Here is an 11,640-nt window from a genome sequence, read left to right on the forward strand (position 1 = left end):
TAGTTTCTATGGTGGAATTGCATATCAGTCGTTAGAATGTTCTCTGCTGCCCTCCTCCATTGAGGTTTATTCAGTGGTTAGTTGTTGTAACTACAAGTGAACCTCCGTGTCTGGGAGTCACAGGACAGTGTCTGACTGTCCCGGGACAGTCGTGGGAGTCACAGGACAGTGGCTGGGTGTCACAGGACAGTGTCTGGGTGTCACAGGACAGTGTCTGACTATCCCGGGACAGTCATGGGAGTCACAGGGCAGTGTCTGGGTGTCACAGGACAGTCATGGGAGTCACAGGACAGTATCTGACTGTCCCGGGACAGTCATGGGAGTCACAGGACAGTGTCTTTGTGTCACAGGACAGTGTCTGACTATCCCGGGACAGTCATGGGAGTCACAGGACAGAGTCTGGGTGTCACAGGACAGTGTCTGGGTGTCCCAGGACAGTCATGGGAGTCACAGGACAGTGTCTGGGTGTCACAGGACAGTGTCTGACTATCCCGGGACAGTCATGGGAATCACAGGCCAGTGTCTGACTGTCACTCCTCAGGAGTCAGGACACTACTAACAGGACAGGACAGTTTTTGCTGCCACTGCTGCTGCAATAGGGCTATAGAATGTCAAAGTGTGTGAAAGTATGGTTAAGTGTTTTTCAAAGCATAACATTAAATAATAGTTCATGGATTTATGATAAAACTCAATTTGATTCATTCTCCCTTTAAGTTTATACTGTTTATGTTGAGTGCTTAAGCGCATGTAGTCCAGTGTAGTCGACATGTCTGTAACTTTCTGAAAAAAATCATATGTTTGAAAATAAAAAAAGTGAATTTTTTTTTCATGCCCTAAGAAGAGTAAAAACACGTTAAAAACTTTCTTTGACTGAGGCTTTCATAATTCATGCATCAGAGGGTTAAGACAAAACCTAAAACATAAAACCAGCTGAAACGATTTCACAGGCAGATTCTTTTTCTGTATTTGTTTTATGAAAATATGTATTTTAGCACCCTGTGCTTGACAAAAAGATGTGTGCAGTGTGTGCAGTAGGGTTGATCTAAAAAGTAACTCCTGCCGTTACTTTACTTACATATAGAGTGGAAATAATAGTGAAAATACTCTAGTATAGGCATTGACATATATAAAAGAGTAGAGGGCGCTTTAAAACTCTCCCACAATGCATTGCTGGCTCAGCTGTCAAACTTCTTCCGGGTGTGCTAAGTCTACCTCCACGTGACTGATATATCTGCTTATAGTAATGTCAACAAACTGTATCATGATAAATGGAGACGGGGACGAGGAGTTCACGGGCTTCGTGGCCCTACACGGCGGGGCCCTGCAGTCCTCAGGACTCCCCCCAATCTACTGGAGGAGCCTCCATCACAAAATCTCGAACGAGGTCTGTCTTCTGCTAACTTATCCTGCCAACAACATATCACACGTGTTAACAAGTGGTACAGTTAAGTGTGCTAAAATAAAGTGCCTTATCTCAAATAGCTGTTTCCCAGTCGTGGAATAAACCGCAGTTCAATTGAAAAACAACTTTTTTTGTCATACGTTTTTCTCGTTCGTAATTTCCAACTGCTGTTCGTCACTACGACAACCGCGGACGCTGGAAGTAAAGTCGCCGGTTAACAGGCTCGCTCGTCACAGGCAGCGCTGCTGAGCTACGCTACGCCACTTTGGATTCAAATAAGTGACGTTACTAGCAAGTTGTGACCATAGACCGTTATGGTTATGACAAATGACATGCCCTTAATTGACATAAGCACACCCGCTAGCTTATGCCACGACTCCATGCTCGATATCCCGGCTGGGTCTACGAATATAACGTAACGTTAGCTAGCTATAACTCCACTACGTCCCGCTCCGTCACGAGGGAGGGAACTACGCCAAACTCGCATTCAAATCTAATGGTTTCACTTTTCCTTTATTGTTTACAAACACACACATCGGAAAAAATCAATGACTAAAAGCATTTACCAAACGTATATTTTACCGCGGTAAATTCGGCAAATAATGTAGGCACCAATCGGCGTGTTATTTGTGTAGATCTTTATAAAATAGTTGGTTCACACGCCTACTTTGGGGCAATGTAATATATAACGTTAGCTAGCTACATGTACGGTGCGTTTAGTGTGAGAATCGGAGGGGAAGGAACTTTGAGAGTTAAATAAGCGCTGCTTGGGTTATTTGATATATCTGCCGAGTTGAACAGTGGAACTACAATATATTAAACGCGTTAAAGCAGTATTATTGACACCTGCTAAAGATGAGAGGCAAGCCAACATTAAATTGACGAATTCTCCAATGGAGTCTGGTGGTGATTAGATAGATGATAAAATACAACATATTTCTAACATTTTTGTATGCCATAGATTTATGATGCTGGGGAAGTTTTCGGAATCATGCAGTTTCAACAAGAAGACAACGACGAGGAGGAAACTGGGGGTAACGAGGAGAGGAAGAGGGACAATCGTGTAGCAGTGATGAGCAGTAAAGTGGTTGTGACCCGGGAGAGTGGACTGCAAGCCTCAGAGCCGTCCAGGTGAGGGCGTCACACACCAGTAAATCCCCTCGAAAGATGTGACTAACAATTTGTTGAGGAAATTATTAAAACTCATCCAATTATTATGAAATTGTTATTTAATCATTCATAATAGCTAAATTGTAAGGTTTGTATTTTCATAGACATCTTATTTTATGATTGCACTTTTCCAGATAACCCATTTCTTGTCGAGTTTTAATTTCACATTAACAGCCCTCTCACCTTTTGCCTCTTTTAAATAGCAAGCTCAACAACTGCTACCAAATTTAGCTTGTTAGCTAGATCAGCTATGCCACTTCTGCGAATAAACATAGTACACAGATACAGTCCCTTCACCTCTTTACCTTTTTAGACTTAGCTTGAAAATGCTGCTTATGCCAATTAGCTAGCTAGGTTAGCTGTGTGTTCATTTTTTTTCTCTACATAGTGTATATATTTCTACTAGGAACATATTTTGAACCAAAATGCTGCAGAGGAAACTCTGAATTACCTAACTAGCCGCTGCTATTAACACCAGATTTCCATTTTTTCTGCCTAGCCTGTTAGTCAGTTAGGTAGGTAATGTAACTTGTGAAGCTTTGTTAAGCTGAAAAAATAGAATTGTTTCTGTGTAGTGGGTTTTTATTTAGCAGCTACCTAAATTTGACATTGCTGTTGCTCTAGCTTACAGGAGCTTACTGGCTAACTCCGGTAGCAGTTGTTGAACCTGCTAGCCTAAAGCCGCCCACACATGATCCACGGTAAAACCTGGTGCAGCTCTCGAATTGCCGCTGAGCGCTGCGCTCAAAAGTTAAAAATATTTCAATTTGGACTTCGTTGCCGCTGACCTATTTGAGATGCAACCCAAGCCAGAACCTCCCGCCTTTACCTCTTATATGTGTAGACATGGGATCAGCTAAAACGTGTGAGGGCAGTGCCATGAAAAAGTGGCATTTTGAAATAAAAATGAAGTCCTGTAATTATTATGAAAATAGGGAGGAAATATGAATTGAAAAATTTTGCAAATAATTGTTTAGACAAGTAATCAAATTCATTCGTAGTCTAGAGCAGCGACGGTTCACTTGCCAGATAGTTGTCTCTCAACTCCGGTAGTTTCGAAGAGCAGCAGTGACCGGGGCCTATCGTGACACGCTAAAAATGGCAAGTTTAGAAAAACTATTTGGATCGTACAACAAGGCAGGCCTGCTTGGTTCTTTCGGGAATGATTGTAAAGATCTACAAATAATATGTTTACGGCATTTCCTCTCTAACTGGGACGTTTTGGGACCGATTGGTGGGGATTTGCTATGGACAAAATACGCATGCCGATACACTGGCAAGAGCAAATAACGTTTGACCATGTATCCAAAAAATTATAAATTGCTCACGTAACTGTATTGTGTGAACAGTTAACTTCAGTTAATATTGTATGTGGCGTTTTCTTTTGAGGATTGCAAATGTTCCACCGAAACAAGTTCCATCCCGGGATCATTTTACAGAGATCCACTGTCTTAAGGACCAGAGATTAGTGCCGCCCAATACGATTTTTGATTGGTTTAAAAGAAATTCAAACAACCCCTGACCGTTTTTTCTCCTATCCTGGGGCCCGTTCAATCTCAGAACGGTGTGCACCGTTTTGCTATGGCTTCCTGGTTGAACGACATGTTTCCTCTGAACGGTGTGAAACCAAACGGTGTGCAACGGGCTTTGAGTTATGTTTTCCCTCGTTTGGTGGGTGTGCCCAGGGTCGGGCGTAGAACAAATTCTGGGCCCTGTAGAAAGGCATTTTCTAGTCTGTGACCCTAGTCCGTTTGACCGTTTCTAGTCTGACCCACAAAGGCCAGATGTAATCTGACTCCAATTAAGGTCACTACACCTCACACCTTTTTAAATCTTAATTGTCCGTTGACTGGTAGATGAGAAATAAAACTCAGGATTCGCTGGATTCAAACGTAACAAGCTTTAGTGAAATGATATTGCAATTACAAAATGCTACACGGATCAGACATCTTCAAGACAAGTCTATCCCTCTCCCTAGCAAACAGACAAGAGTCCCATCAGGCATCTGATGATTGCTATCTCAAACCCTCACCCTTTTATACAGTTTGCCCATCCTTGGAGGTGATGTTACAGTAGTCCAGGTCATCTTGGCTCTGCTGTCTGGTCCTCTCCTTTTCGGGCCCCTTCCCGGAGTGTCGCGTCACGCATGAAACCCATTGCCTCTCCCCACTCCAAGGCCAAACAGTTCGTTACTGTCTTGGATCTACAAATTGGATCTTTAAAATGTTTTTCTGATGAAACCTCTGTGTGTCTTATCTTTTCTGCTGACCTAGGAGTGATGAGAGCCCAAATCATCCTATGACCTGAATCTTACCTTTTCAGTTATTGCAAAATACATCTTAGATAGTGGCTTTGTTCTCTGCTCCTCCCGATCTGAGAGTTAGTTTTTTTATTTTTTTATTTTTTAATCAGCTCAATTATTTTCCTGGCCTGGTGCTCCCTTTCACATAGGTCAGATCAGGGGCGGTTCTACATTGAATTACACCCGGGGCGAGACCCCCTTCGAGCACAAAATATGACAGTATAGGTTATCAGAACTTAAAATAAATATACACTATATACATAAATGTGCCAACAATATATACAATCATAAAAAATTTAACAAGAGCAGAGAGCAACAATAATATAAAATATTAAGAATAATATACAAATAAAATATAGAAATATTCTAAATATCACAAATCCTTCATCACACAAATGTGAAGACACACTAAAGAGAACCTAATTATTACACTATAGCACTAAGAACAGAAAACCCAAACTAAAACTAAAACCTGACCTTTCTGGCCTTCCTTGATGCAAAATCATCAATGATGTCATCGTATGAAATCTGCTCCCCTACTGAGTGATTGATATTGATGACGGCGAGGCCATTGAGCCGTTCCTGGGACATGGTGACCTCAGGTATGACTTGATCAACTTTAGTTTGGAAAAGCTCCTCTCTGCTTGAGCCACATGGACAGACTGGGACCAAAAATCGCACCTGGCATTTTGGCCCAGACCGGCCCACCACAGAAGATCACAAATACCACCCGTCCTCGCTCTCCCCTGAATGTGTATAGCAACTCCTACTCCTTAAAACTACTAACGCCATGTAATGAGTAAGCAAGAATTGGTGAGAGTTGACATATTAAATACAATAAAACGGTATACTCCTCATGAATCATAAAACAAGCTATATATATATAATTTTTTTTTTTTTTTTCTTTTCTTCATTTATCAGTTTTTGGCTCAGTTTTATCAAGGGGCAAAGTGTTTTAAGGGGAGTTGTGCTTACCACAGGTTCTACTCTCTCTCCCTCATCTCTGTCCCTCTCCTCCCGAGTCTCCTCCTCGCTGCCACTGCCACCGACACACACCACCACGATCATCAGCCACGGGAGCTGATGAAGGTCCTGCTACTGCCGAAATAATGTCTTTTCGCTTTTTTCTTTTATTTGAGCCGCTTGGGTAACTTTTTCATTTTTGCGTTTAGACCATTGACATAAAAAGGTTTAGACTCGTCTTTCTCCGTCTGGCGGCAGGTATACTTCCCAGTTCTCCTGTCACCGTGTGTTTATCTTTCGCGCCCGCACCATTACGGACTAGTCCATTTCATTGTGAAAGTAGGGGGTGCAAGCAGGGCGCCTGCAGTTGCAAGGGGGGCGCCGATTTGCCAATTCCCCACACAGTGAATCGATAGCTAACCGAAAACCGCTTCGCAGCGCAGATGATTTTATTTATTTTTTTGTAAGTTCTCGTTCCGCCCCCCCATGTGACATGAAAAAATGCCGCCCCGGGCGGCTGCCCGGTTCGACCGTGCCAAAAACCGCCACTGGGTCAGATAGTCCTTTCATAGATACTCAGGAAGAGCAACTCCCTTTCAAACTTATCAGGTCAGTTGGCTCTCTCTCTCACAGGTGGTCAGGAAGATCAGAGAACGAAGCCACTCATGGTCTCTACACACATTTTCCACACAATATATCCTACAGCATCCACAGTTATTCATTCTAGCATCTTTTTGGTCATCCACAGCTGTTCATTCTAGCATCTTTTTGGTCATCCACAGCTGTTCATTCTAGCATCTTTTTGGTCATCCACAGCTGTTCATTCTAGCATCTTTTTGGTCATCCACAGCTGTTCATTCTAGCATCTTTTTGGTCATCCACAGCTGTTCATTCTAGCATCTTTTTGGTCCCTCATCACATGAGATCATCAAACCATGAGGTCGAACAGCCTAATGAAGACTCTGCTTATCACTGAGGTGATAAAATACCCTCCTGCTGAGGGCCCCTTTGTTTCTCTCTCTCTCTCTCTCTCTCTCTCTCTCTCTCTCTCTCTCTCTCTCTCTCTCTCTCTCTCTCTCTCTCTCTCTCCCTTTTCCACCTCTGAACTATCAAACTCTCATTGGCCACCTTGTTGGCTAAAATCCTACACAACAAGACTGTAACTTTAAGATTTCTTCACATGATAGGTGATAAACATCTTTAGGTAGTTTATCCTTCATTGTGCCCATTTTCTTCGGCTCCCTCAAAGCCGGAGCCGGACCCAGAAAAGTATTAGTATTAGTAGTATTAGTAAGTAGTAGTATTAAAAGTATTAGTAACGTCTTCCTAATGCACATTGCTGATATAAACCAGATGTATAACAACAACTCTACAGTACCTGTCATGAAAAATTCAATTCAATTTTATTTATAGTATCAAATCATAACAAGAGTTATCTCGAGACACTTTACAGATAGAGTAGATCTAGACCACACTCTATAATTTACAAAGCCCCAACAATTCCAATAATTCCCCCAAGAGCAAGCATTAGCAGTGGCTTTTGCGACAGTGGCGAGGAAATAAATCCCTTTAGAAACCTTGGCAGACCCAGACTCTTGGTAGGCGGTGTCTCAGGTCAATCAGGTCTCATCACTGGGCCTTAGCTTTGATTAACCAACTGTAACTTGCCCAGGAAGCCACAAACTACAGACGGTTACCTTTTTTTATTTTGTTATCCTTCCTTTGATCTCTTCCTACACCCATACACTCATTCCCATCCTTAGATAATTAACAAACAGCTAATAGTCAATAAAACAGTAAGAATGTAAGTCTGGTATTGTTAAAATACCTAAAGATGCATTTATCTGCTTCAAGACAACAGGGGCCTCATGTATAAAAGACTGAGCAGCTTTCATACCAGAAGATGGCATACGGCCAAAACTTGAAAAGTACCTACGCACAGAAATATTCCCATGTATAAAACCGGTCGTACGCCAGGTCCTGCGCACCTTTCCTTTATACATCACAATCAAATTGAAATTGAAATGAAATTGAGCGCACATGAATGAGTGACCGACCCCGCCTTGCCTCCTCCCATAAATCAATATGGAAATTACTATAAATGCGCCCCCGACGTCATTCTTTGTCCAATCACAAGGGGTTATCCCGCTGCAGACGAAAAAAAAAAAAAAAACTTCAGCGAAAAAAATGTTCTGTTTGGAGGTTTGTCAGCTTGGATAAGCAATAAAAGAATGGCAAATGGTGACCGGGCGGTGAATGCACCGAACCATGGCAGAAATAATAATAAAAAAAATGTTTAATGTCGAAGTGGAAATGAAGAGAATAGTGGCAGTGCCACACCAGTTACAGAACAACATGCGTGTCAGTCCAAATTATGCATAATAAGCAGTTTGAACTCACTGATGTAATGCCATTTATTTTATTTGTTAAGTGTTAGTAGGCTCAGTGAAACTGAGTCCAGCGCGAGGGAGATCTGACGTGAGGCCAGCGTCTCCACGGCAGGTGACGTGCGCACGGATCCACTGCGCCACGCATGGATGAAATAATGAAATAGTAAACAGGACTACAGTAACAGAAATATGTGCAGAATTAAGACAGTCAAGAAGGACCGGGTACACCTTGTTCGCTTAATAGCCTACAAATCATCCACGGGATTAATGACTCATCACATGAGTTAGCCCCCCCCGATGCAGCGTTTGTTCCTGGGGAGATGGATCCGTGCGTCCCGCCTCCTGTACGCCATGGATGTCTGAGCCTCAGCAACTAAAGACTCACAGACACTATTGTGTTTTCCGTGACAATCTTTTTGTTGCCAGTAAGATATTTCATCTATGGGAAATAGAGAGGATGACTGAAAGTATTTTCTAAGTGGATTTATCATTCATTCATTTTCCGTCCTCATGTTTAACAGAGGTTAAGTAGCCTGTGAATTAAACAGTTGATAGTTTGAAAGATGTGAAACATTTTCCACATAATATGATCAAACTTTTATGGAGTATCAGCAGATATAATTATGTTTTTTTCATAGACAACGTCACAGACCTATGCCAGTAACTGTAGTGGAAACTTTATTTTGTAATTTTTAGTGATTTTCAGCACTTTTCAGTTAGAATTCGCCACGTTACAGAGCCAGAAAAGACTTTGCAGACGGCCCGCACATTCCCAGGACTGCTCAGCAGTTTGCGTGACGGCCCGCACATTCTCACGTCAAGTTCATTTTTTTATACATCACAAAGTGTCTGTGAAAACCAGCGTACGCAAGCTTTTCGTGCGTACGCAACGTTTATACATGAGGCCCCAGGCCTCTCATACTCAACTATCCATGGACATGTAAGCTGCTAAAACGTGAATGCCTTCTTTCCTTTTGTTCCATTATGAGTGTATAACATTTTTCTGATATTAATGTTCCATAACTCTCTTAATTTAAGGTCCTGTTTAAAGAAAGCTGTCCCATTTGAAAAGAAAAGTTATAATGTGCTGATGCCTATTTTTTTACTTTTGATGTATTCATTAATGCACAGTATACTATGCAAATGTGTGTGTCAAGTGACTTTGTTGAACTTTTCCTGTTTTGGTGTTGTTATAATGTTAATCCAGTATTACGATAAATTAGCGATGGGAAAATATATTGTAATAAATTAAGTTTATTAACCATTCCTTTAATTTTCTCGAATGAAGTTCATATGTTAAAACTCCAAGGAGGAGGAGAGAAGAAGTACTCTGCTCCTCGCTTTTGAAGGCAGCCCATCAGAAACTGCCAGTTTAAAAGTTGACACCACAAAGGAAACTTTAGGATTTCTTTTAGCAATAGAATAGTTCTACTTGTTGATCACAATGTGGATCATTTAAAAGGCACGTTGTACAGCCCTATTTCTGATATTGTGGTGGCAATACAAAATCAACATAGAGGAGTTTGTTTTTTGACTTCTGAGGGACCCCCCCTCCTCTTCTGTGCTCTCAACACATGCACGCACACGCACACACACGGCTCCGATCACAAGCAAGACCCAGGGGCTGGGTGACATTCCCTCGGCCTGGGTACAAATTTTAAACTTTTTGGTCAACGTTTTGGTCGTCTTTTTCGACACTTTTTTCAGTGTGTTTTTTAAAATCTTTTTATCCAAGTTTTTTTTGGCCCTTTTTCCGATGTTTTTGACCCTTCATTTTTTTCAAATGCCATACAATTTGAATACAACACCCAAATTCAATGAAAGTAGTGACCTGATCATTTACTTAAGTAGTTGTATGGAACCATCGATTTTGATATAGAAACTTTTTAAAAATGGGTCAAATTTGATCCGAGGACATCAGGAGAGTTAAAGTTGATGTCTTGTTTTGAGTTTTCTGTTTAGTCAGGTTAAATTCAGTTCAATTTCATTATTTAGTCTTCTTCCTAAGTTATCCGTTTTTCAAATCATTTTCCCATCACTAATGGTTTCAGTTCAACAAGTAGTCTGTGTTCATATCTCATTCATTTTTGCGGTCTAAAGGCGCTGACACACCAACCCGATAACCAATTTGACTTGTTGACTCGGCCAGTGGGCAGTTGGACTCAATGACCAATCATTGGTCATCGATTGGTGGAGTGCTAACCCTTGGCTAGCGAATCAGTGCACGAGCTGACAACGCCAGTATCTTCTTATTAGCCATGGTATTTTCTTCCGTTCGGCGAGTAATGACGACTGCGATCCTTCTTGACTACTATCACCACTCTCTCATGAAAACAATGGCTGACGACAGCGTGCTCTGTGTTTACGAGGTCTAGAGAGATGTTCCCTCATTTCCGTTTTTTCATTTTTTTGGGCGACAATACAGATTAGCGCCGCCTGCTGTTATGGAGACGTATTACGTCACGCGCAGAGCGTATGCTCAAGTCGGCGTCGCTTCAGTGTGTTCCGAGGCACTTTTTCGGGGAGACGGGAGCAGTCTGATCAGTAGGTCTGCCGACGGTCGGCCATCGGGTTGGTGTGTCAGAGCCTTTAGTTATAGTTATTTTATTCTACTTTATTCTTCTGATTAATAAATCCCTTCCATTTATTGATAGAATCGTTGTCGGTCTGTGTTGTTCATGAGGAGAACTTGTCAATGTACAGCTACCAACTTTACAGCTTTTCATTTGAGTTTGATAAAAATACCATATTTATTCAATATAATTAGATTTAATGACGTTCTACTTGAGATTTGATAATTTAATGCATTCAATCTGAGCTCCTTCTGCTCTTAAACGAGCTGGTGCCCCATTAACGAGTACACATTAATATATTGATTTATTTAATAAAATAAATAAATTAGAAATTAATATCCAAAACATAATAAATGTGTAGTCATTCATTGATTCACGCTACACGTTTAAAAATACGCAGTGCTACGTTTAGTTGGGGCTGAACGTGGCCAGACCTTCCTGTGCAGCGCTGTGGAGGAAGGTCGCCAGAGGGTCTGGCTAGTCCACACAGCATTCTGGGATGGGAGGAAAACGTGCTCTGGTTTATTGGCATTTCATTAAACCAATCACAATCGTCTTGGGCGGTGCTAAGCGCCAAGTGGAGCCACGGTGTCTCTGCTAAATAGCCTCGGGAAGGAACTTGTTTTGGTGCGAGAGAAAACTCCGATTGGACAGATAGTCTAGCTAGCTGTCTGGATTTACCCTGCAGAGATCTGAGGAGCAGTTAACCATAGTCCTCACAAATCCACCGGAGGTTAGAACGCCAACACAAAGGAAGACGAAGGTACCGGGACGTCTGAAAACGGACATCTGAAAAGAGTGACATCCGGTGGACTAGGCATACAAGACTAGTTATTCAAT

General features: G+C 41.8%; 1 protein-coding gene across 2 annotated transcripts in view; it reads left to right on the forward strand.

The window, feature by feature from the left end:
* Positions 1-1,178: 1,178 nt before the first annotated feature.
* Positions 1,179-11,640, forward strand: part of ttll12 (tubulin tyrosine ligase-like family, member 12) — an 85,346-nt gene continuing 74,884 nt past the window's right edge. For both annotated transcript variants that reach the window (XM_039791863.1, XM_039791862.1), the window contains exons 1-2: positions 1,179-1,384; positions 2,364-2,533. In XM_039791863.1, coding sequence (XP_039647797.1) covers positions 1,244-1,384; positions 2,364-2,533 — 311 coding nt within the window. In that variant the 5' untranslated portion in view covers positions 1,179-1,243. The remainder of the gene's footprint in view (positions 1,385-2,363; positions 2,534-11,640) is intronic.

The sequence above is a fragment of the Perca fluviatilis genome, chromosome 23, assembly GCF_010015445.1.
Source record: "Perca fluviatilis chromosome 23, GENO_Pfluv_1.0, whole genome shotgun sequence".
In the NCBI taxonomy this organism is placed as follows: Eukaryota; Metazoa; Chordata; class Actinopteri; order Perciformes; family Percidae; genus Perca; species Perca fluviatilis.